Raw genomic sequence first — 27,494 nt, forward strand, 5'->3', positions numbered from 1 at the left:
AGAGCCGAGGCAGCAGCCTGTTATCACAGCGGAGCGGAGGAGCCGGGCTCCTCCTCCTCCTGCACACACACACACACACACACACACACACTTTGGTGTTTTACTCTGTCCTGTTATTCACCCCACTAGCCGCCTTGCTTTGCTGCCTTCAGGTGGTGTCGGAAGTCCTGCCATTAAAAAATAATAAAATGTTTCTTTTTTTTTTTCAGTCACCAAAATAAACTAAAATGATAAAATTAGGAATCAAAATCTCAGAGAAAGTGACATATCTGCAAAGTCACAATAATGACACACTGACTTTTCATCATGGCCCATTAAAAAATAATAAAATGTTTCTTTTTTTTTTCAGTCACCAAAATAAACTAAAATGATAAAATTAGGAATTAAAATCTCAGAGAAAGTGACATATCTGCAAAGTCACAATAATGACACACTGACTTTTCATCATGGCATCTCCTATGAAATCATTTTAAAGCCATAGGCTACTTTTGATGTCAGGGCCATTACTATGAGATGTATATATATTTTGATTTTACATAATTTATAACTGTAGGCAACTTGTTTTTCTGGTGGGAATGGGCTTTAAAAGGCCCAACTGCAAGTGAAGCAGACAAAAATGTGCCCAACAAGAGTAGATTTCAGGGGGGGACACAGGGGACCCTGGGGACTGCATTCGACTCCCCCAATAAAACATGAAAATAGCAGTATTTTGTTTAGTAATTTGATACAATTAAAATCATTTGCACTATAAACTGATGTAGGGAGAAAAAAAAGCTGAGGCTGAAGTGGGGGATTTATTTCAGAAACAAGTCATGTTTCTCTTTTGAGGCTAGAAAAACTCTGGTTGCTGCTATATTTTTGTGGTGATTTGTTGTACATGAATGCATCTGCACATGTTTGCACGTGTTAGATACTGCATATCATAGTGCACTGAGATTTGTAACAAACTGTAAAGCCCTCACTCATTACTGTAGCTTTATTTCAGGACTGGTTGACCTTCTTTGACCTTTCATAGGCTCAGTCACTGGTATTTGTTCATTTATAAAGTCATACTGGTCAAACTCCCTGCATACACTTGTACTTTGATTGAACAGAGATCTGACTGAAGCTTCAAAAAAAAAAGAAAAAGAAAAGATGAAATAGGACCCTTAAATCCCCTGTTTTATATGTGTCCCCCCTCCCAATTTTGAAACAAAACCCTGGGGTCTAGTAAATATATCATACAGTTTAAGATACAGACTATTAGTTATATTTGGTTAAAGAGTGAATAAAAATACCGCTTGTGATTGTGAATAGTTTTCAGCAGTAGTATGTTTGTTGCTGTTATATCGCTATCCTAAGTGACAAAAAGCACAAAAGCATCTTTGAATTTGAACTAAATTCATCTACTTAAGTTGTACACTTTGCATGGTCCCATTCTTCAGCCAGCCCATCCAGAGGTTTGTCCTCTCAGCGACTGGTTAGTAAGAAACAGACCAACAGCTCCACTGCTGAGAACCATCTGATGCCCATATATACGTCTCAATACTGACTGAGTCATTATGAGACCAGTTGATGATGAGGAAAGGTATATTAGATAATCATGTGCCTGTTGGCAGGTTGCAGGTCTGACAGCAGAATGCAAAGAGGAAGTGGTTTTCACAGCTTTGCTGTTGGGTTACTGGAAGAGTAACTCTTGTAAAAGGTGCGACACAGTTCACCCAAATAAAACGACCGTGTTGCTGACATACATCCAGCATGTGTTTTAAGCCAAAAAATTCATATCATTTCTTAATCCTCTTGCTATAACAGAGCAATTAGCTGATCAGAATGACTTGATTTAAAATAATTTTCCTAGCAAGCACTGTATCTCTTTGATAACAGGATGCTGGCTGTGATTTTTAACAGGAGAATGGCTCACAGTCATGGAGGAAACATCAGTACTGAATGATGTTCAATGATCCATTCAAACACATTTAATAGTGCATTTTAGTTTTGATTTAACCAACTTCAAAATATTGTTATAAACTTTTATAAAATATTGGTTTGTAAGTTTATTCTATTTTGTTTAGAGTTGTGATTATTTTGAACTTAATTCTGTAGGATAGGTTGTACTTGTTTTTGTATAGGGTATTTGTATATTGTATTTTTCTAGGATTGTGATTTTGTATGTTGTATTTGTTTAAAAGCCCAACTAGGGACAGGAGTTGAAAATTAGCTGTAGCTATAACTCTATATGCAGCACATCAGATTCATGCTTTGTATTGAAACTATGTTAACTGCATTGTCCCTATAAAATAAAAAAAATAAAAAATAAATAAATAAATGTTTCAAGTGGAAATGCTCAAGTTTTGTGCTTTAGCTTATCACTGAGAAGTAATGTAGTGGCTATAATATAATGACCTCATCTGTGTCTAGATTGGCTCTCTATGAGCCTCACTGTACAATGCAAATTCTGCTTGCCACAGAGAACGATTTCCCAGGAAAATGAAGGCTTGATTTACACCACAAAGGAAGTGCATCAACCATTGCGCAACCGAAACAGAAAGAGGATAGCGCTTTCGTTTTCCCTGGAAGCTATCAGTAGATATCCCCAGTTACCTAAGAGGATTAATGTAAGTTCTTTGCAGTTACTATCCACAGCAGTGGAATGGTGGATGGTGGAAAAACCAAAGTAACTGTGAAAACAGTGGTAGCTGTTAGACTCTGAGGAAAACTGAAAGAAATCCAGTTGTCTTTGTGACAGCAGAGCCAACATTAACACCATGTGGAAGTGCCAGGTGTCCATCAGTCCCGCTATCAGTCATTCTTAGAGGAAACTGGGGAGTAGGCTGTTATGTAAGACACTTCACTTTTTTCTTGGAACCAGTTGGATCGAAAACTGAATCTACATGCTTATCTTGTTTTATGTGTTGCTGTAAAACATATTCAAAGAAGAGAAGTTAGGTGTGCATGTTCTTCAGAGTCTTTTTTTTCCCCACTATCTTTGAATCAGATGCCACTGATGAATATGACAATTACTGTAGTTTTACAAGGACACATAAGCCACCTCTGAAACGTGACTGACATCTAAAGGCCAACTGATACAACTTGAGAAACAAAATCAATGACAATATATTGCACACATGCAGAAGTGAACTAACATTTTAATTAAGTCTTTCTGTTACACATGATATTTAAGCCCGGACTTCTTGGAAGTGACCCAGCAGTGCAGTGATCTAACAACAAAAATGTTTTACAAAGATTGTGATACTTCAAAGTTCAAGCCATAAATGATATTAAGACAAAATAAATTATGTTATAATTCAGTTTACTTCTATCAAGAAAAATGATCTGAGCCACTGAATGTCTGTTAAATATATGTGTGTGCATATGAGACACAGTTTGAGGCAGAAAATGTGGTTTCAGGCTGACAGCTGTGACATGTAACAGAGGCAGCCTTTAAGTCCGTCAGTGGAGTGGTGGTTGCACCAGCTTGCTGGCCCTGATGAATGAGGATTGGTGATAGCGGTGACGAGAGGCAAAGTCAGCATTTTCCTCTGTCAGCTGCTTGGTTTTCAGCCCGACCACGGACAGAGAGGGGGTGACTACGATCTCATCCCGAGGAGCTCCTTTCCTCCTGAAAGACAGGGGATTAGTATGACAAAATGGGCTCCAGGACAAGGGAAATTATCCATAACTCAAAACATACGAATACAATTGAATACATTATGACATGTATGATGCATTACTTCAGTCTGTGTTTTATCAGTGATCTGGACAGATAATTCAACTTAGAACACACAGTACCTGAAAATGCTATTCAATGTTGATTTGAGCCACGAGAAAAAGCTGAACCGAGCTGCCATACCTGCAAATAAATCAAAATCCAAACTGTTATCTGGAGAAATGAGCACAGTGAGTTACTTAAAAAATATAGTTTGTAGTATTAACATGTTGCAACAGTGCACAGACGTGTAATAACAGAGCGGGGAGCAGCCCACAGCACCGACTCGACCACCTGTGGGACAAGTGTTTAACACTTGCAGAGACTGTGCTCAGCAATGTCGTGAGTCAGACTGCTCAGGCATGCTGTACTGTGGTGAATTTAATGCACAAATGCTGGGTGTCCCATCCAGCTATTCTAGAAATCCTAAGCCACAACAGCTGCCGACCGGCCGGGCAAAAAGGCAGCAGAAATGTGTCCAAGTACATTACCGGGTCACATAACGACTGAGCGCTGGCTTATAAGCTGTACTGCAAATCAAAAGATATTTGTTGGACATAATCTAAATGATCTAATGACAGAAAATAAAAAAAAGGAGTCTTTGCTTCAGCTTATATAAAGCAGCATGACTTGCAGGCTACTCCTACTGCTATAAAAGGCCTAAAATTACACACGTTTATGGGATGGCCTTGTAAATGTGCTACACAAATAACACAGTAGGCATGAGAAAGACTCCTTTTAGCAGACAGTAAACCAGATAATGTGTAATTAAAATATGTTCATTAAAAGCATATAATTTATAGAATTCAAAATGTAATGCACAAATGATCATCAACAATTTCCTGCTTAGTAAAAGGTATTGTAATTCCAGAAGAGTCCTATGTGCATATAATGGCAAGAAACAAGCCTCTTTTTCACACTTTGTTAGTTTGTTAGAAATTATATTCCATTCTGCAAAATAAGCAAGAAGTGTAAAAGAAAAAAGTGTCTCATGGTCTAATATATGGAACCCTGAAAGGCATGTGAGAAAAAAATTCTGGCAATCCATTTTCTAAGTCTAATCTAAGTTGTTTTTTCTCCCGCGTTTATGACTTATGAACAGGTGACAAAAAGGTTTTGCCAGGATAATCTTTCCTTGATTCCTTGATTTTCTTTTTCATCTGTGAAACAGGAAACAAAAAAGTTTTCTAAGTATCATTTGTCTAAGTTAGTATAGTGCACCACTCCATGTCCTAAATAAAGCTAAAATTATTCATGTGTTTTTTTCCAGGTAAGTTTTAATTTATCCACGCACTCTAAACACAAGGTACACATATTGTATGTTAGGAAGTTATGTAACATAACGGTCATGTTTTCCTATTAGCTTGAAAAGTATTACGTCAGATTACAGCTGATAAAATGTCCAGCGAAAAGAAGGTCATGACAGATCATTTCTGCAAAACCTTTTGCCCGCTGTTCTTAAACACAGGAGAGAAAACACTTTAGATCAGACTTAGAAAATGGATCCCCAGAATTTTTTTCCCCCACTTGCCTTTCAAGGCTTCCATACAAACACTTTCCTTGACTAAATAAAAATACAAAAAAATAAATAAAAATTAATACTCTTCTTACCCGACAAGCCAAGTCCTATTTTTCATTTCAATACAAATACTAACCTTTTTTTTTTTTTTTTTTTTACCAGATTAAAAAATAAATTTCAAAAACTGGAATAAGTATATGTACAGTATTAACCCTGGTCTGTTTAGGTTAACTGGTGAAACTGAAATGCAGATCAAATCATCAGTCAACTCACTCCATCATAGAAAATATGGTTTAGACTACAAGAGCAGGCTAACATTAGCAATACATGCTGAGTTCAGTGCCAGCTGTAATACAGTATCAAAAACCTTCATCTAAATGCATTTCATGTCCCAAATTTCTCTTTGGCATCCCAAGCTAGAAACTACTGCACAGATACAGGTGGTACATGTGTTAATGACAGAAATTTTTCTTTGTACCACGTTATGTTTGTACCGCATGTCATCAACATACATTTTTTATTTATAACGCATGTGTTTTTATGTTGGACTGTCCTGTCTAAGTCTGGACACTTGGTCACCTTAACAGGACCTCACTATGAGGCCAAGCAAAGTGTCTCTAAAGAGGAAATGAACTGATAGAAATCACCTAGTGGTAGTCCAGGACTTGTTCTCCCGATGTAGATGAAGAGCAGCAAGGCGACCACTATGTTTGCCAAGGCATACACCCACTGAATAACAAACATGATCAATATGGAGCCCAATGCCTGCAAGAAATAATTATATATTCATTACATTCTGTAAATGTTATCTGAAACTAATATAACAATATTATAACATATAAGATAGAGGGTGTAACCTACCCCGATAAGAGCAACCCAGTGATTGCAGAACTTAGCATACAATGAATCCTGCATGCTTTTGATCTCAAAGCTCTGGTGATCTGCTTTATCTCCAGCACCTGAAAGATTTAATAAAGCATGATGTTACGAAAAACAGCTATAACTAACGTCTATGATCTCTACTCCAGTCACCTCCACTGTCTGATGGTTAGTGTTTATCACCTGTGCTGTGATTGTGAGGGTCAGCAGATGAATCCAGCTCAGCATGGTGTATTTTTGAATAGCTGTCAACATGTAGTTCTTCTCCAGCCGTGGGATTCCCACGTCCACACTGCACCTCAGCGTCCTCACATGGTGGAGCTGAACTAATCTCCTCTCCTTTCTCCTCTGAGAACATATTGCTGTTTAGGTCCAAGCCAAAGCTGTCCATCAGTTTCTGCTTGGTAGTTACATTCGCCTGTCTGCCTCTGCGTCTACTGCTCAGCTCCTGCACGGAGGACATCCTCTCAGCCCCAGCATCAATATTTGACGCAGGGGGAAAGATCTGGTCCATGTCCCTAGTGAACTCCAACAGGGTGCCTTTGCCCTGCGGACTCTTGCCTCCGCTCCCGTAGCTTGGGAGAGTGGCCTCGATCAGAGGCCTAGCGCTTTGCCTGATTGACCCACGCTGGGTTTTTTTGGCCGGGATGAGGGTGTCCCTCTTGTCTTTAGTCTGCAGCTGGTAGGTCATGGCCACACTGAAGTAGGAGTAGTCGATGAAGCTGTAGGTGAGCATGAAGTTTATGGTGACGATGGGGGCCAGCACGTTGACCCGACCGATGAAAATGAAGGCCGAGGTCAGCAGGCTGGTCAGACAGATGGCTGCCACCGGAGTCCTGTTTGGGCCTCGCTGTTAGAAGGGAAAAAAAAGCTAAATTAGCCATTAAATTCTTCGGATAAGTTAACCATTTAAACAGTTTAAAAAAAAAAAATCATTGTCACAAAACTGGAAACAGACCTGTTTTAATTAATTCATGCAAAGTTGATGTTTTGGAGATACTTTCACAAAAAATGCACATGCCCTGTCTCCCTAAAACAGAAATACTTTATACTTATACTTATATACTTTATACTAAAACGATTACCCCATTCCACCAGATTAAGATTCTATGCTTTACAACTTTAATATTTTTATTATTTTTAAACCTTATTTCACGTATGGATACTTCAGAGAAACAGCCACCTATGAAGACTAATTATATCAAACTGAACTATTGTATTTGAGTAATATAAAACGAAACCAGCAGAAAAAAATAGCCATTGTTTTAACATGTGGTTTGTTAACCAGTTTTCTTTCACTTCCCAGGTCCTATCACACAGTTTAAGGAGCACTGCTGTGTGCCTGGCGGGCCTCCAGAGCACACAGCGGAGAAGGGCCCTGCCCGTCTCCCTTCCTGCGTTTGTTCTGAAGCTTTGATTTGGGCCAAGATGTCTAGGGCCTCATTCCAACCCGCTGAGAGAGGTCAGACGCCGCTGCCACCCAGGGAAGTCAGGATGTTAACGTGAATCTGTGTGTGTGTGTGTGTGTGTGTGTGTGTTTGCGTATGCACATGTGTAGTTGTGAACAGGAGTGAGTCGTCACTCTTTGCCGTAATGCAGTCAGTCCCCTCACTTCTATGGAGTGGAGTCTGCACTCTATAGTTAGGCAGTCCTGTCACTGTTTCCTGTTGAGTCCACCCACCACACCCCCCTGAACATCCAGACTAAACTTATTAGCAGTAGTGGAGGAAACACTCACATCCAGTACTAAGACTTCACTGTAAAATCACTGCAGTACAAGTCGTATAATCAGGAAAATGTACTTATGTACTTACACAAAAGGTTCCTGTGACTGTTAAGCTATTATATATTGAACCTTGAAATTATTATTACTAATGCATTAACTACTGAGACCCCAGCTTTTGTCTGGAATGCATTTTTAATTTCTCCTACCTACTTTTAATTAGTTGGACCTGCTAAGTATAAAAACTAGTCATATAAAACTGTATATTTTAATGCCTAAACATTGTTGTGCAAAAACTAAATTACAAACAATGCAACATTTGTTCAATGTTTTGAACTGTCTGGGTTAGGGGTCACTGTTCAAGCCTAAAACTGTTCAAAACCGTTCATTTCAACGCCTGAACATGGCTATGTGAAACAAATTACAAATAATGCAACATGTCTAAAAGCCTTGTGATTTGTTCATTATGTAACTCTTAATGAATTTCCCTTGCCCCATACTCCAAGCTAGGAATGTGCTTTTGTAAGAATAGTCTGTCACACCTATTTGGCCCCAGTGTCCTCAAAGGAGTACTTCCTAATTAACAGCGTCTTAGCTTGTTACTGTTATACTTGGTCAAACTTGTTGCCATATCAAAATACAAACAATATTAAGCATAAATAAACAAGTTTCAATCCCAAAGTGTGATCAGGTTTTGTGTCCCCTCCACTTTTTCGGGATCGGCTGCAGACTGACTTGGCAGAGATGGCTGCAATCTCGTCTTTACACGCTCTAACTTACAGCAACATATTGATGCCACACTAGAAAACAAAACAAAACAAACAAACAAAAAAAATCAGTATCAGGTAATAACATGAAAAGTTTCTTGTTATAACAAGATTTTTTTAATGTTTAATTTACAAGATATTTTCATGTTACAACAAGAAGCTTTTTTTGTAAATTAAAAAAAGAAACTTTTCTTGTTACAACATAAAAATATCTTGTAAAAGCATGAAAAACTTGTTATAACAAAAACATTCTCATGTTATTATCTGATACAAACAGTTTTTTTTGTTTTGTTTTCATTTTTGTTTCGATTTTTTGTTTTTTTCCTGGCTTGGCATTAACAGGCTTCCGTACTTACTATCACTTCATGGCACAAAATAGTGTCCATGAACAAGGACAACAGGTCTAAGCAGAATGAAGTATAAGGAGCAAACCAAAAATGTAATGTCCTCATATGAGGACAGAGGGTCTCAGGAGGTTAATGTATGTGTAATGTGGTCTTGTTGACACCAATTGTAGCGGGAACTACCACAGAAGCTGTTTAAAATATTTTGCCAGGTCTGTTTGTTTAATTGTGGACAGATTTTGTTACTGCGATAGCTTCACAACTGTGCAAGATGCAGTCATAAAACCTTAAAGGTGTGTAGTTGAGATCAAAATGAAGGACAGGTTCAAAGATGGGTGTGGTCTGAGCAAGGGCTCTGGAAGTAGGGAGGTAGGAAGAAGGGAAGGGGCCATAACCCTCCCCACTTTATGCCCCTCGCCCACATTTGCTTTAAGATGCTGTATTGGAGCAAGAGCGATCCAATCACAAGATGGCCTCTAGTTTTCTTGATTAATTGATTGTTTGATTTGCAAAAATTTAGAAAATAGTGATAAATACCATCACATGCAGGTTACTCAGTCTCTTCTCTTTACTGCAGTCACATAAACAGCTAATAATGTTAATGAGCCAGTTTAAACAGTCATAGTGAACTCGTAGCAGATCATCGTTCTGCAAAGAAGTGAACTCACTGGTGCAGTAACACAAAGCCTCACTACATAATCCGCATCCACATCATGGTGACTCCAGCTAATGTTTTTCCGTATACTGTAATGCCTCTCGGGCTCCATTCATCCACCCACCCCTCTTCCCAGGAAGGCCAGAGCGGGGATGACCCTCTCTTGAGCGATGCACTGGAGGATCCTGGGTGCTCCGTACAGGCCGCCCATGCAGGAAGCCAGGGAGGAGATGTAGAGGCCCAGCAGAAAGAGGAAGCCTACCAAGGAGACCTGGAGGAAGAGGGAAAACAAACAGAGGGTGGAAGAGGATAGGGTGGGGTTGGGAGCTCACAACAGCTACACCCAAGTTCAGTTCCGCTGCAGCCAGCCCCTTATGAAAACAATGAGAACTAACCACTGATGGAGGAGTCAAGGATTTTTTAATAGAGTCGGTGATTGGCTAAAGCAAAATCGAATATTAATATGAGCGTTAGTTTTGCAATAATACTACACTATTTGTACACACGACTCCACAATGTCGTAGTGACAACTGGCCAGTAACTTTGATTGGAGCTGGAGGCTACAGAACTCTTGCTGTTAAGTTAATTTACACTACCCTGATTCACCCGTAGTTTAGACTCTGATGCAGATGGACTAAAATAAAAACTGACACTTACTCAATTACTCCCACTTTTTAATGGCACATCACAAAGCTGTGAACAGTTTGTGTGTTACTGTATGTGCATGAATCTGACCTTAGCTCTGCTCTGTGCAAACTAAGCCCACCAGGACCGGTCTTCCTAACATCCGCTTTCCATATGGAGGGTAAACCCAGCCTCAATGAGGCAGAGAATTTAAAGTTCAAATGTCAAACCTCCATGTGTGTGAGACTGTAGCAGCATGATTTGTTTAAGTCAAGTGTTCAACAGACACGCAAAGCATGATACATTTATGCAAGAGAGTGGAAGAAATCAATTAAAATTACTCACATACCTTGAAATAATAATAAGCATTTGTTTCCAATTTCATTTTTCATTAATATTGTTTAATTCAAGTATTAGACATTACAACATTTAAAAGTCTAGTATGTAGGATTAAATGGCATCTGGCAATGAGGTTGCACATCTGAAACGTCTCCTGTGTGGCAACTGTGTAGGAGAAATACAGTGGCAAATATGCAAAGCTGCAAAAAGCCCTATCTAGAGCCAGTGTTTGGTGTGTCTGTTTTAACTCTGCCCTTAACTGCCATCTATTCTATCATGAGGGACGCATGGACTTTGGGGCAATGACATTTACAATGCTTGAAACAGACTTATCTTGTTCCGTACATAAAGGAATATAAATGAGCCTTAAGGTACCGAAAACACAACAATTCTTATTTTCAGGTGATTATAAACTCCTAAAAACATCCATCCATCCATCCATCCATTTTCATCGGCTTATCTGGGGCCAGGTTGTGGGAGCAACAGGCCGAGCAAGGCACCCCAAACGTCCCTCTCCCCAGCAATGCTTTCCAGCTCCTGCTGGGTGACCCCGAGGCATTCCCAGGCCAGATGAGATATGTAATCCCTCCAGTGTGTTCTGGGTCTGCCCCGGGGCCTCCTACCAGTGGGACGTGCCCGAAACATCTCTAACGGTAGGCGTCCAGGAGGCATCCTGATCAGATGCCTGAACCACCTCAACTGAGCCCTTTCGAGGTGAAGGAGCAGCGGCTCCACTCCAAGTTCCTTACCCTATCTCTAAGGCTGAGCCCAGCCACCCCATGAAGGAAACTCATTTGGGCCGCTTGTATCCATGATCTCATTCTTTTAGTCACTACCCAGAGCTCATGACCAAAGTTAAGAATTGGAGCCTAGATGAACCAGTAAATCAAAAGCTTTGCCTTCCGGTTCAGCTCCATCCTCCACCACGACGATCCGGCGCAGTGCCCACATCAGTGCAGAAGCTACACCAAGCCGCAATCCATCTCACGCTCTGTTCTACCCTCATTCATGAACAAGACCCCAAGATACTTGAACTCCCTCGCTTGAGGCAATAATTTCTCTCCTAACCCGGAGGGGGCAATCCACCGGTTTCTAGCAGAGCACCACGGCCTCAGATTTGGAGGTGCTGACTCTCGTCTGGACCGCTTCACACTTGGCTGGAAGCCGCCCCCGTGCATGCTGGAGGTCACAGTGTTATGAAGCCAACAAACCTACATCATCTGCAAAAAGCAGATGCAATTCTGAAGTTCTCAAAACAGACCCCTTTCTCCCCCCGGCTGCGCCAAGAGATCCTGTCCATGAATATCACAAAAAGGATCGGTGACAAGAAACAACCCTGATGAAGGCCAACACCAACTGAGAATGTTCTACCGTTTTTTTTCCCCCCGTTAAAGGGTTTTTTTGGGGGAGTTTTTCCTTATCCGCTGCGAGGGTCCTAAGGACAGAAGGATGTCGTATGCTGTAAAGCCCTGTGAGGCAAATTGTGATTTGTGGTATTGGGCTTTATAGATAAAACTGATTGATTGATTGAACGTGTTTGACTTAACGCCTCAAAAAACAAGAATATTATATTTCATTCCTGCCAGTAGATGCCCCTAAATCCGACACATTGGACGTTTAAGTTATATTCAAAATAAAGACACCTCATATTAAGACTTAAAACTTAAAACTGAGGTAAGACAGTTCAGATTTTGTGTGTTTGGGGTGCTGCCATCCCAATTTACACATGGGAATACAAAAGCTCTCCATAATCAGTGTGACACAACATCCAATCTTTGATTTAAAGTTAAGTTAGTGATCCATCCAAACCCACAGCATCCGCCACTTAAACAGTAACAGATCTAAACACAGCTGCTGTAGAGGGCTAAAACTGTCTACTCTTCACTGTATACCCTCACTAATACATCCCCTTATTATATGTGATTAATTGCACTTTAGTTAGCTGTTTGTCATTTTACTTGTTTAGTACATACTAGTCATTTAACTTACTTCATTAAATGTCCTTTATTCATTTAACTTTACCAGCTACTCCGTAAGAACTAAACAAATATTTGTGCGTACCTGCAAACTGAACAGCAATGCACTGGTGAGAAAAGGTAATATAAACCAGACCAGAAAATCATCTGCCTGACAAAAGGTCTCTGTACTGAAACATTGGGTCCACCCCAATACTCACAGTTGAGGTATTTGCAAGTAGTCAAGTGCTTACTCGTGTGACGTAGTTGCAGTTATTACCACCGTGCCAAAGTGCCCGTTAAGTGTGTCAAAGTCTGGGACTTGTAACATACAAATACAGTACGTGGCACAAGCCAGTGTAGACGTAGACGTAGTCAGTGTATTTGTTGGATATAATAAGAAGAATCAGTGATGCAGTATTACAGTTATGATCCGATGATTTTAACAAAAAGCACATTCAAGAGCAGAGGAGTAATACAATTACAGAGCACATAGCTCTATCATACGTAACAGACCTAACATGGAAAAATTTTGAATGGACTCTGTCTGATAACATTTTGAAAGACAGAACATCCTTCACAAAATCTCTGATAAAAAGATTTTATATTTAATTTTTATACTAAATATTCATCTTATTTGATATTATTCTTGTCAGTCTCATTAAGAGGAACAAATTTTAAGTTGACCTGATGACATCTGTAGATGTTCTGTCATAATTTTGTAGTATCTGGACGTGATAACAATATTCATGCTGAATTTTCAAAACTTTTTCATGATTATTGTCGGCCTTAAAACCAGCTTACAGCCTCTCTAACAAGAAGTGGTCTACTGTGGAGCTGTACACTGTAAGAAACTGTGGGATTCACTTTGTTTTAAATCACGGTTTGAATAAGTACGAGGAAGTGTGAGGGTGAGGGTTATGTGGCATGTGTGTTAATGTCTTTCCGATGTGGGACACACTAACCGACAGTGTGTGAAAGTGCATCTAAGTGTTCAAAACCACAAGTGTGGGTACTGGGACAGAACCTGAGTATGAAATCAATTATAATTGTTTCTACTTGAGTGAAAAAAAATCTGCAGTGGTTTCCACATCTCAGGGCAGAGAACAGGCACACAGTCAGAACCTGACCTAACCACACCACCACCACATCAACAAAGTGAGCCATCATGGGGAATCCCCTCACCTCACCCCTCCTGATGAGAGGGCCCCTCTAACGGGGCAGGATGGAAACACAGGGGGGAGTTTACCTTTTCTGCTATCAAGAAGTCATAGCGCAGAGCTTCTCTGGTACAGACGGCCCCCAGAAGGAAGACAAAGACCAGATACAGGAACCACCTGCGGGTCACCAACAGTACGACACACAGGGTTATTAACAACTGCTGCTCTCTCACTATTAATAGGAGAATTGTGTCATCACGGCCCCACAAGAGTGTCTGACAGGGCAATGCTGGGAATATGGGTGTGTTTGTTCTCTCAAATGTAGAGGGAAAAGGTTGCCCTTTGATGAAAGGTGCCGCAAAGTGATCTGAGAGCATCATATTTGGAAAGTACCATTTTGGATGATTCATATGGGAGAGACTCTGTGGTGTAATATTTGAAAACTATTCTTGTAGTATGACATCAAGAGAAACAGAACTTTGTAGGATGACTGTAGAAAACAAAGTATTTTCTGACATGTTGGGACTCAGTGTTAGGAAGGTTACTTCTGAAATATAATAGGTTACAGTGACTCGCAAAGGTGTCACGTTTAAAATAAACACACTTCATTTTTGAGTATAGTGAATTTTAGGCACAGAGCTTTTATTCTGAAGTGCTGTTTCCTGCTGTAGAGTTAATGGCTGAATCCAAATGTCCACCCTCCGGACTTGTGGACTGAACCCTCACGGACTTCAGTTGTACATACAGTAGTGTGACGTATTTACTGTCATCACGTTAAGTCTCCCAGGGCAGAGACTGCTAGCGTCCCTAATGCAATGAATTGTGTGTTATTAAATCAGTGAAGTCTGCTGAAGTCTGCACCCGAAACGGACTCTCTGGAAGTCTGCAGAAAGTCTGCTCGAGGCCCCTTGTGGACCGGATGAATTGTGGATTTGGACAGCCCTCAGTCTGCAAGTGCAGTGAAGCGCAAGCATTTGGATTCAGCCAATGACCAATGGACAGCTATTTAACAGAGACAGCAAACTAGCTCGACAACATGGTCAAACACAAATATGATACTGAATGTATTAGACTTTCTGGACCCTGAACTAATGACTGAAGAGAATTCCGGACCCCATGGCTGGACCAGTTGGGAACCACTGTTTTACTGAAAGTTCTACATGTAATCTTTATACTGACAATAACTTAGTCTGTTGTAACCACTTTGTAATCACCAACATTTTGATTAGTAAATGCAATTTAATTGAATATTTCTCTCAGTAACTGTAGCTTGCTTACGATTACATTTATTTTATTACATGTGGTAGTTACTCCCCAACACTATTGGTACTACAACTTAACATTTCCAAGTGGGCCACTTGAGGCTTCACTGTAGCTCAGTCTGTATAATCCCACAGTATTTCCATCTGTGTACTTTTACAACAGGCCTAACTGTGCTGTCTTTATTTCTTCCTGTTTAATTACTCTCACTGTGGGTTTGTACATAGTTTGTACAAATTTACTGTAGCTGTGGTGTTGTGAGTATTTCCGTGTGATGTTTTCTTATTTTGCAACATATTCTGTGTGTGTGTGTGTGTGTGTGTGTGTGTGTCAGGGTGTCGTCATACGAGGTGAAGACAGCTGCCAGCGTTCCCACAGGGATGTTGTGTTCAGGCCGCTGAAGGTCTGAGCTCATGTTGAAGCCTGCCATAACCCCTACACACACACAAACCACAAAAATGAACACAACTAATTGAACAATACAAAATGTTTTTCCGCACTGATGTGTAGCTGCAAGATATGAAAAGAGCGCTGGAGTGTTGATGGTTAACCTTAAAGAAACTTCAACCCCCAAAATGATAATTTCTGTGTCTGTCACTTTACCCCATTTCATGTTGAATTTCGTGAAGAAAACTCTGTATTTCTCGCATGCCTCCACCATGAGTGAAGCACTGAGAAAAATTCACAGTAACACAGGCTGAGTAACTGCTATACAAATGGTCACTTGGGGGCTGAAGTATTCCTTTAAAGGGCAGATAAGGTGTTTTGAACACAACCTGCACATGACTATGCAAACATGCAGGTGTGATACCTGCATGTTTTTCACACAGTGTTAGATCAAAAAGAGATGATGAGGCCAGCTCACCTGTAGCAGCAGGGAAGAAGACCCCAAAGACAGTGAAGAAGTTTTCTCCTGGGCTGTAATCTGGCATTGTGTTGCTGCTGAGCAGCCCGGCTGAATAACCAATGAATCCATGTTCTGAGAGAGGAGACAACACACAAAGTACATCAGGTCTGATCCTAATCACAGGATTACCAGTGTGTCTTCACTGAGTCAACAGTCAAAGGCATCAACAGTGCAAACCTGTAAACTGTTTGACAGAATCCATTGTGTTATGATAAATAACATGATTGACATTATCATCTATACTATTGCAGTGTTTTTATTGAGCCCCAGATGAAATTACGTATATCATGTTGTAGTGTCAGCACTCTTTTTTTTTTTTTTTTTACAGAAAACAATTTTGAAATGACAAGCTCATAGATGTAGGAGAACATGAACAAAAACATGTAAACAAGACAAAACATAGGTGAATTGAACGCGCGTCAAGTAAATACAGGTTAGGTCACGTAGCCACATATTGTAGGTTGGAGCAGTTGCTCCTTTCCATGGTATTAGTAATAGCTTTTTTGCTGTAATGATACAGTAGGAGATTATTTTTGTTTGGCAGTGGAGAGTTGTCAGAATGCTTCAGATACACCCAGAATGATTAACACAGGTTCTGGTTCTAGTGAAATATTAATAATTTCTGAGATACAGTTGAAGACATCGGACCAAAACGATGCAACCTTGGGGCACATTACAAAGCAGTGGGAAAAGTTCTACTTTATCACAAGCTGGTGACACATTTGGATATATGTTGTGATGTTGTGTATTTTGGCCTTGTGGAGTCTGTGTAGTGTTTTAATTTGTATAAGACAGTGGGTATGAAATGCATTTTATAGATCAAGAAACATTTTGCCATTTAAGTGGGTTTTTTTTTTAGATTTGTTTCTCTGATCCAGACTTTGTGATAGTCATCTATTGTATTTTTTTTTCCAATAATGCCCTCGAATTTTTATCTTTAGACAAAAAAAAATGCACCAAACTTTGCCAATAGTCCACTCTCATCCACAAAATTGTCAAAATAAAATGGAATTGTTTCAGATTTGACTTTCTGATAATAAATTCTGATTTAAAAAAACAACTTAAAAATCAACTTTTTGCTGCAGTGGCTACAGTGCTAGACTGCAGGCTGGTTGCTGTATTGCTCCTCACAGCTATAAAATGGTCTGATGAAAAGTAATCATTACTGTAGGGTGTTCATTTTAGAAATAAATCTTGTTTTCATTTTTTAAGAAAAAACTTGTGGAAGCTACTTTTCTGTCTGTGATTGATTACGGTGTTATATCGTATGCATGCAATCTTCTCCATTTTACGTAGCCTTGATTCAGTGTACCATGCACCTCTACGTTTTATTACAAATGCAAGGTCCCTGACTCATCACTGCATTCTTTATGAGCGGGTGGGTTGGGCATCATTGACCACTCGCAGACAACAGCACTGGTATATTTTTATCTATAAAGCAATATTGGGCAAACTTCTGGCCTATCTCTGCAGCCTTCTTTGTTAAGTGATTGCTTTTTAATGTACCCTGGGTTTAAACAGATCTGGGAAAAACTGCATTCTCCTACTCTGCACCCTGGACATGGAACAATCTTCAAAAAGATCTAAAATTAGAAACACTTGTATCCATTGATCAATTTAAGGGCACCATACAGAATGTGGTGACAGAGACATGTGCTTGTTTGTCTTGAGAGGTCACTATGTTTGAATAGATGTTGTTTTATTGTGGATTTTTGTATTATATGTTGTATTTGTTGCATTTTAAATGTGTCTTGATTGGCTGCTACCTCAGCCAAGTATCTCTTGTAAAATATTTCTGATCTCAATGGGACTTCCTGGTTTAATGAAGGTCAAATAAAACCAAAATTTAAAATGTGCTTGTTTTCATTTTTTTCTTCCTGGGTGAATAACGGTGACTTTTTGCACCTGGAGAAGTTGAGTCGAACTGGAAATGTAAACTCACCACATCTGCACAGGGGAATTTCCTTGTAAAGACCTACAGCACCTACAGGTGTCTCGGCACACTTATACCACAGGGTTGAAAAATATTGCATTTTATCACTCTGAATTAGAGGATTTGTACTTGTGACATAAATGCTGGTGGGCAAAAAGATACTTATTGAAGTTTTTCGATTGCTCAGAGTTGATTACAGCGTTGCCTGAGCTGGGATTTCATGGCTCCATTTATAGACTGGTAACGTCTTTTTGAAAAATCAAAAGAAATGACAACAATAGGTAGTGAGACACTTTTAAAGTATGCAGTTGGGTCAAGGTCCGTCTGTTAAACGTGCAGGGGAAGAGAGTGTTGTGCATTGGTGGGGGCCATTTAAAGCACACAGTCTGAAGGGCAGGCCTATGTTACAACACCGGACATTTCCCCCTTGGTTATCTTGCGATGGGAAAGAATGTGTTCTCTCAGATTAATGACATGTTTATCCAAAAGGAAGTCACCACCCTTTTCAGAAGCTCGGCAGCTTCCAAGTTTGAGAGAAAGAATGAAAGTGAGCGAGAGAGGGAGACATAGAGTGAGAGAAAAGGGACAGAGAGAGAGAATGCTTTTGTTTTTTCTCCATTTTTGTTTCAGACAAAAGCCAAAACCATGAGGGCTGGATCGACTAGTTACTCCAAGTGTACATGTCCTCCAGGATAGGAATTTAAGGCGGCTGTAAAAAACTGAAATCAAATGGGACGAGGTGCCCAGACTCTTGTTCCCTCTGTGACCCTGTGAGACCGCCCTCTGTCCAAACAATCAGAATCTAACAGATCCAGGCCAGTCAGTGTCCGTGTCTGAGCCATGGGCTCCCCACCCATATTACAACATACACTCCAGCATCCAGACATGCCTGAGTCTCGGAGGGTTGTCAGAAAACTGTTTCTATGAACACAAATTCATTGCTTGGATACGCTGCTAGAGTATTTGATCTCAAAAACTGTGGTATAAAAAAAGCTGCAAACAAATACGTCTTTCAAGAACTGTTGTGCAACTTTTCCATTTTCTGAAAGAAGTGCATATTCACATTCCTCACACCCTTCTCCTTTATAAGGCATGGTCAGATTTATTTTAAGGGGAGCCCCAAGGCAAAAATTTGCTGTTGGGGCCCCAGTTGCCTCTAGTACAAGTACAGCGCACACAGCAGACCGCCCAGGTCGGACTTTCACCAACTTAACTTTTGTTCTTGTCCCACTACGTTTCCCCCTACCACCCCTGACTACAGAGTGAGACCGGGTTGGTGGGGTGATTTTGAACTTTATTCCTTGCAATCAATGCACTCTGTCAAAATAAAGCTGTTTATTTGTCCTAAGGAAAAGGACAAATGAAGCTCAGTGTAAGTTCAATCAGGAAGGCTATATTTATGCTTCACTTTATTTACGTTTCTCTCTTTCTCCCTCTGTCCTTCTTCTCGCTCCCTCCGAATCAGCTAACTATGAGCATTGCTCCTTCAGTTAAGCCAACCAGATTTTGCCATGATGTCATCAGCCAATCATATCGCCGCATCTGTTCTCTCTGCTGCCGTCAGCTGTCATTTCAATGCAAACCCGCGCGACTTATCTCCACTGCTTCCACCTCCAGTTTTATCACTCCACTAGAAGGCCACTCCTTATCACATCCATCCACATCTCAGCACTCTCTTCATCCCATCACCTCCACTACCAGTGTCTAGACCAGTGGTTCCCAACTGGTGGGTCGCAGTTCAAAAGCGGGTCCTGGGTCCATTCCGAATGGACCGCAAGTGACTTGCAAATGTGTCAAGTTTGTAAAAAGCACACTTTATTATTAGGTGCATTGAACTTTCAGCACACAGCTTTTATTTTGAAGTGCTGTTTCCTGCTGTAGAGTGTGGTGACTAATAGACAGCTCCTTGACAGAGATGGCAAACTAGCTTGGACATGGCCAAACCCAGGTATGACACTGAATGTATCAAACAGTATGGACGTTGAACTAATGATGAAGGACAAATCTGGACCCTGTGGCTGGACCAGTTGGGAACCACTAGTCTAGACCACATCGGGGATGTATCCTGTATCACGCATGGCTTCACTACCTCCTTAAAAAATACAATGACCTGACAATGGGATCTGATCGCCAAAGACTAGACACATTTTCAACTACAGCTAGCACGATTTCAGATGAAGCTGTGGTGAAGGCATTCATATGATGAGTATTATAATGTGTGAAGAACAAGTGTATGGTCAGAGTGGGGCTCCTCTCTGAACTCAGCATTCCTCTGATACACAGTGGAATGTGTAGTCAGATTACATGAGCGTCTGTGGCCTCTCCCTCCGTCCCACACTAACCAGTATAAACTGCTGTGCATGGAGAACAGGGCAGGCTGTGATGTTACACAAGGTGGAGCTGGTCCCACTGGGATGATTGAGAGCTATATATTATAGCGTGGATCACAGAGAGAGACGATGTGGCGGTCTCTGGAGCAGCAGCAGGCCTCAGATCTCAGTTCCGGCTTTTTCTCTTTGTCATTTTCCAAAAATGTGGGTGAGTCTGGTTAACACCCTAAACCCCAGACCCAAGCAGCACACATTATGGCTTCCTGTCCTGTGGGGAATAGGCTTCAGCTGAGGGGACTGGGCAAGCATGTCAGATTGTATTTCATTTGTGCACTACAATCAGAAAGTTTTGCGGTTGAATTGTTTGGCTGCAGAGACAATGTGTTGGCAGCGTTACCGACCAAAGTAAATAATTTACAACGCAATGGCTGAAGTTGGTAAATAAACTGTCCGCCCATCAGGGGCTGATGGAGCCCTATTCTGAGCTGTCTGACATGTTGCAGCTATGCAGCTTTTAAATTCCACCTGTCACAGTGCTGCAGGAAGGACTTGTCATAATCAGTCACTTAACAGATCCTTAAGGGTGGAGTAATGGGGAAGCCAGGTCAGTCTACAGGTCAGAGTTCATGTGCATGTATAATAATGTATAATAAATAAATTTGACCATTTCAGATCATGAACAGAGGCGATTAGATATTTTGTATTAAATGCCAATATTTGCCAATATTAAATGCCATTCCTGAGCTTTGGCAATGATGAACCGCGGTGTCTGAAAGAGTACATAGGGGAACGTGTTATCAAACTGTGACCACATGACTTTGGCGGTGGCTCCTTTCCTTCCTTCAGGATGTGCCCCAGTGAGCGCAGGCTAATCTGGGCTGTTTCAACTAGCTAGTGGACCTGCTGGTTCTCTGCCAACCGTGAGGTCACCACAACACACACAGAAGCTCTTAATTGGAAAAACCTGGAGTAGCCATTACGGCTGGTTCTCCCACAGTTTTTCAGGACTGCAAACTGGCCTCTGCCTACTGTAACATGAAGACGGCTGGAGGTTGGGAGTGGTGGACAAGTTTGGTTTAGGGGTAGGATTTGAGTCTTGGGAATGAGAACTTGTAAGGCTTAATCTTGCAAAAACACTGCCCTGGGCTGGACAGGTATACTGAGCTCTTTGCGGTTTGCAGGGAAAAAGAGAAAAAGTAGGAAAGTTAACTATTTGAAATACTGTATATTTGTATTTTTCTTTAAGTGAGCACTAAAGTTTATTGACTATTGTGTGCCTGTGATGTCCTGTTCACATAAAGACTGGCTTGACTTCTGGAACACTTTTCTCTTCCCACTGGACAGGACGTTGATAATCAGTGAGAACAGGAAATGTGGGGAAGGACTTCCTGACGGCCGGCAAAAGAATACAATCCACTCAAAAAAGGCAACATTTCCTCACCACAAAGAAAAAAAAAGAAATCTTCTCAATAAACACACTCGAGCCACAAGAAAACAGCACTTTCCAGAACTTTCCTCCCACACCAAACAGCCACTGAGGACAAAAGGAAGCTCTCAGCTCTCAAATGAGTATCAGAACGATTTTTACACAGACACACGAAGACACCATGAAGAAGTAAACTGCACAGATATGGCCTCAGCAGAGCGCTAGACTAATACTGACAATAATAAGTGATACTACAGCGACATCTGCTGGCCTGAAGAGGTCACTGACATCCACACTCAAGTCAACAGTCAGTGGTTTCCAGACCTTTTCTGCTCATTTTGGAGGCCAAACTGAATTTCACTCAGCCCTCCCCGGCTTACCATAACAGCATTTTTATCAACCAATAATAATACTGTGGCATCAAGGATCAAAAGGAGCTATGATGAATTTTACAAATAAATAAATAGATTAAAAAAATGTCTTGATATTTTGAATATGACACATTTCTTTATTTTCACATACTTCTCATGAGTTACTGATGTCCAAATAAAAATGCGTCCAAACTGCCACACTTGATCCCTACAAAAGACACCAGGTTATTTTGCTACATTAACGGAGAGCTCAGTATTTGGGGTTTTACTTTTCTTGTTTTCCCTGTCAAAAATCTGTCCATGTTGCGGTATTCATTCATTTCTAAATAAATCTCAGTTCTTTGAGTTCATTATGCTTTCCTTCATATTTTGACTTGTCACAAAAGGAAAAGCATAAGTGAAACTAATAGCCTAATAGTGATGGGTGGAAATGAAAGAACAAATCTTTTTAACGACTCTTTTTAGTGTCTGCTGTGTACAGGGTCAGCCTGTCGAACATCTGAGCGCTCATAAATCCCCAAATTTTCCCACTTGCTGTTATCATAGATAGGGTACTTCTGCCTGCTTGTGTGAGTGAATGAGAAGCGATTAAATCTGACTTGAGTGGAGACCTTCATCAGCCAAGGTCAGCGGTCTTTTCTCTGACTTCTCTGTGTTCATGAGCTTTAAGTTGTGATGTGGAAACAACATGGATGCTACGGCGTTTAAACAGTACATTGCTAACAAGGAGCATTGGAAATGGATCAGGTGAGCCATGAAATATGAGCGGGAACTCATTTTTCAGATTATACCAACTCTACATGAATGCAGCACAGGGCTGCAGAGATAACTGAGACATCTGCAATTTGCCCCTCAAAGAATGACGGATGTTGGTCATTTCTGTAACTTACTATTGAGCTTACACAGCCGACCTAAATACAAGTAAGATGCTGAATCAATGCATTAAAATAGGTATTTTAAATGTATTAATGTAAATTTATACATGATGACTGCCTATGCATTGAAGATAATTTCTGTGGGGTGGACAACACTAGCTGTTGAACATGCATGTACTATAATGGAGTGTCACGCACAAAGTGATTTTGCCATGTAGGACATGCTCCTGGATCAACATAATTGCATTCCAGGACCAACATTGCAATGAACCAATCACAGCCCTCTGACATCATCAGTGTGCTGCTCCTGTGCTTCTTTCAAAATGTCTTTGTGCTTCTTTAGAGCTAAGCTAGTTTTCCAAACTGAAGTTAGTACAATGAAATAAAATCCTCAGTAACTTTGAACAAAGGCCTTAGCTCATTAGCTAGGTTGGCTATGCTAATGAGTAAACTTGCCGATAGTCTAGAATATTATTGACTTAGCTTGCTAACTAGACTGGCTATGCTAATGAGTAAACTTGCCAACAGACTACAATATTAGCGACTTAGCTTGCTAACTAGGTTGGTTATGTTAATGAGTAAACTTGCCAATAGACTAGAATATTGGTGACTTAGCTTGCTAACTAAGCTAGCTATGCTAATGAGTAAACTTGCAGACAGACAAGAATATTAGTGACTTAGCTTGCTAACTAGGCTGGCTATGCTAACAAGTAAACTTGCCGACAGACTAGAACATTAGTGACTTGGCTTGCTAACCACGTTGGCTATGCTAATGAGTAAACTTGCCAATAGACTACAATATTAGTGACTTAGCTTAATAACTAGGTTGGCTGTGCTAATGAGTAAACTTGCCAGTAGACTATTAGTGACTTAGCTTGCTAACTAGGCTGACTATGCTAACGAGTAAACTTGTAGATAGACTAGGATCTTTGTGAGTTAGCTTGCTAACTAGGTATGCTATGCTAACTAGTAAGCTTGCCAGTAGGCTAAAGTATTGTTAATTAACATTGAGAGTAAGGATATTGTCATTTTACAGTTGCAAACTTGGGACACATTCTCCCTCCTTTTTAATAGACCAGTAAAAACTACTTTTTGCAAGATCGCAGTGCTCGTGTTGATCCAGGACTATCACTGCCATGTTGACTTTGGATAATTTGTTTGTTGATCCAGAACCATCATCATCTTAATTCTGCATATTTTTTTGCATCAACATGAACAAATTATCTAAAACCAGTGTGATGTTGATGATGGTCCTGGATAAACCTACCCAAATCTATCCAGCAAAGAAAAAAAGAGGGAAAATGTGTTAACTGCAGGACTTTGCAACTGAAAAATGCTATTATCCTTGCTTTTTGTCAGCAAACAATATTCTAGCCTAACTGGCAAGCTTACTTGTTAGCATAGCCAACCTAGTTAGCAGGGTAACTTGCTAACCCTGCAGTAGCTTACAAGATTTTTGGTCTATGTTACTGAGGGTTTTGTATTATTGTTCTAACTTCAATCCGAAAAATTAGCTTTGCTCTGAAGAAGCACCAAGGAACTTTAAAAGAGGGACAGGAGCAGCACACTGATGACGTCAGAGGGCTGTGATTGCTTGATTGCAATGTTTGTTCAGGAACACAGTGTGGGTTATTGATCCAGGAGCATGTCCTCCTTGGCAAAATCACGACACTAAATTTTGCAAAAGTATGAAAACTCGAAAGGTTCGATACTGTTTTTGCCTAAACTCTAAATAGAATTGTGTTTTGCTTTGTTTTCTATACAGTAACTGTGAATTTTTATTTTTGGCATTCTCGATGGTTGGCTATTCACTCAGTTGATGATTGAGTCATGTTATCTAATTCCTGATGTGAATACAAGTGTCTGCTAAATGTCTGCATAATTATTCACTCATCCATTCATTCATTCATTTTCCATAACCGCTTATCCCTTTGGAGGTCGCTGGGGTGCTGGAGCCTATCCCAGCTGACATTGGGCGAGAGGTGGGGTACACCCTGGACAGGTCGCCAGACTATCACAGGGCGCCTACATAGTACCTAATTGTGTTCTACCTAAATGCTGCTTCAGATGCAATTAATACGATTCTGGGACAAACACTGAATCATTTGAGGATCATTTTGGTGTAACGATACTCATAAAGAGTATTAGAGGACATCAGTACTGATTTAACCCTTCCCCTGATGCTTGTTACCTTCTCACTTCATGTCCATATTCATATCCCCCAGCCTTACCTGGGTCAAGGTGTGTGAAGGTGCCTATGACAAAGTCCAGCGTGGACACGGCCAGCACAGCCAGCAGCAGCAGCTGGAGTCTGACAATCCACTTGACACCAGCCAAGTTAATTCCAAGCAGTGCCAGCAGCACTGCCGCTGACATTCCACGCACCGCCCACTGGCTCTGTAGACTGAACACCTCTGCCACAGACTCAGAGAAACCTGTGATGTACATGGCTCCAGCTACACACTGCAGGGTGGGGGGCAGCAAGAGAGGGGAGCCAACATAAGCAAAGGCAATGTGCAGTCCATCCTCCAGAAACAGCCACTGATTTGTTACTCACCTGTCCAAACACATAAAGGAGACCCACAGTGCCCCCGACCCTGCCGCCCAGGACGGTGGAGATCATGGAGTAGATGCCTCCACTCCCAATACCACAGTGCTCACACACTCCGATCCCTGACATCACCGTCACTAAAGCAACCACCACAACAGAGGAGACTAGGACCATCCCGAGCAGCACGCCTGTGTTCCCCTGGATGATGAAAGGAGACAAGATGACACAAAATAATGATCCACATATGCTTGTGACATGCACATCTGCAGCATGTAAGTTACCTACAGCTGTAAACTGAACATGGAGATGCACAGCTTCTACTTACTCTACACGTCTGTACGCCCAGACTGTCTTCTGCTGTGTATGTAACTCACTGCACACTTTGTACATCTTGTATCCATGCTTGTATCTTTTTCTCCAACGTATGTCCTGTTTATACAGTATGTCTGCACATTTTTCTTCTTTGTTTGTCTCAGCATCTAAAAAATTCACTTTAAACTATGTTTTAGGTGTCAAGTCAAACCTAAACGAATGTGTCAGACAAGATCACAGGGTCTTTGTAGTTGTGTCTTCTGATGACACATGCACATAAATGTGCTGACAGGTTGTCATGTTCTCAACAGCGAAAAAACCTCAACAGTGTAAAGCACACAGCCATGACAGACAGGACACAGACATGAGGCCGGATATTATCATGTGAAAGCAAACAGAAGATGAAGTCCTTCCTGTTTCGCTCATCAGCACAGTCATATAATCAGCCTTAAATGGATGTTTTACTTAAATAAAGCACCAGGCTGCAAATGGTGCACAGAGCCCCTTCACTTCAACTCATACCATGAATAAATCCACACTCTTCTCATTCTATGTAGGCAATGTAGGCTCAGCTGTGGTACAGGGTCTGAACTAATGACAAACTTGACACAGGAGTCCTGCAGACTGAGAGTTTGCTTTATTGGTGTATGGATGGGTGATATGCTGGTAGGGAACCTGAAACTCACCAACAAGTACATTTTTGATTAATAAAGTTATTTTTTTGCTCAATCCATTTGGGGCCATCAAAATAAGAGCGCACTGAATGGCTTAAATTTCGAGAAAAATGTGTGATGACAGAGTAACGAAAGGAAATTGGGATAATGGGTTGTTCCATTGACAAAAACATCCCAACATATGATCCATTCATATCTAGACAAGGTCGTTGGAACCTAAGGCCAAAGCTAACCAGAGGACAACTTTCATCACTAGATAAACAGCCCAGCCCAGTATAAGCTCTAAGACAGGCATGTCCAAAGTCCCGCCCAGGGGCCAACTGTGGCCTGCAGACTGATTTTAAAAGGCCCATGACTTGTTGTTCAAAACATACTTAATGTGGCCCATGATACATTATTGGTTAATCAAGCAAGATCACTTCGCATTTTTTCCATTCACTTTACAATTGCAGGACTGTCATACAGTTTATAGACATTCAGCAAGTAGGACCTATGCAAGTGGAACCAATGTGTTTTCATAAACAAGTGGAAAGACGAAACAGTTTGTCTCATCTGGGGGGTATTCCAGAAAGCGGGTTTAGTGAAAACTCTGAGTATGTTAACCCTGAAATGAGGAAAACTCTGGGTTTTCAGTTCCAGAAAGAGAGGTAAGTCAAACTCTGAGTCAATCACCATGGCAACTGACTCTGTGAACCTAAGGATCCAAATTTCAATTAAGTCATCAACCATCTATATGTGCTTAAAATAGCTGCTGAAATGAACAAGGATTCTTTTTTAATATATTTTGGGGGGGCATTTTGACCTTTTAATGAAACCTAAGGTGGAGGATGGACCTCTCAATTTCTTTGTGCTTGTTGCAAAGACAATAAAGACATTATATTCTGTTCTATGATATCATCATGTCTTTGATGATTTCATCGTGTCTTTGATGGTGCCATTGTGCGTTGTGATGTCATAAAGGGCTTTTTCTTTGATGCTGAAAATTGGTAAATAGGGGCTGAATCTTGGTTCAGACAGGATTTGCTCAGACCCAAGTTTGGTTCAGAGAGTAGCAGCCGATCCAAATCGAGCTCAGTCTCAGAAAACTACCGAATACCAACCTTGAAGTCAGGGTCAGTCCAATTCTACAGACATGGAACCTCAGGTAGATTTTTATCTCAGTTCACTTGAAGAACAACTCCAAAGTGAACTGAGTGATGATAAGG

At 40.8% G+C, this 27,494-nt stretch overlaps 1 protein-coding gene across 2 annotated transcripts in view; it reads right to left on the reverse strand.

Moving 5' to 3' along the window:
- Window positions 1-3,145: 3,145 nt before the first annotated feature.
- slc12a8 (solute carrier family 12 member 8) overlaps window positions 3,146-27,494 on the reverse strand; it is a 36,043-nt gene continuing 11,694 nt past the window's right edge. For both annotated transcript variants that reach the window (XM_050048814.1, XM_050048813.1), the window contains 11 exons: window positions 25,310-25,501; window positions 24,984-25,215; window positions 15,776-15,889; window positions 15,258-15,345; window positions 13,740-13,827; window positions 9,697-9,843; window positions 6,267-6,933; window positions 6,066-6,163; window positions 5,852-5,969; window positions 3,769-3,829; window positions 3,146-3,598 (listed from right to left, as the gene is read on the reverse strand). In XM_050048814.1, the coding sequence (XP_049904771.1) occupies window positions 3,430-3,598; window positions 3,769-3,829; window positions 5,852-5,969; window positions 6,066-6,163; window positions 6,267-6,933; window positions 9,697-9,843; window positions 13,740-13,827; window positions 15,258-15,345; window positions 15,776-15,889; window positions 24,984-25,215; window positions 25,310-25,501 (1,974 nt within the window). In that variant the 3' untranslated portion in view covers window positions 3,146-3,429. The remainder of the gene's footprint in view (window positions 3,599-3,768; window positions 3,830-5,851; window positions 5,970-6,065; window positions 6,164-6,266; window positions 6,934-9,696; window positions 9,844-13,739; window positions 13,828-15,257; window positions 15,346-15,775; window positions 15,890-24,983; window positions 25,216-25,309; window positions 25,502-27,494) is intronic.

The sequence above is a fragment of the Epinephelus moara genome, chromosome 7, assembly GCF_006386435.1.
Source record: "Epinephelus moara isolate mb chromosome 7, YSFRI_EMoa_1.0, whole genome shotgun sequence".
Lineage (NCBI taxonomy): Eukaryota > Metazoa > Chordata > Actinopteri > Perciformes > Serranidae > Epinephelus > Epinephelus moara.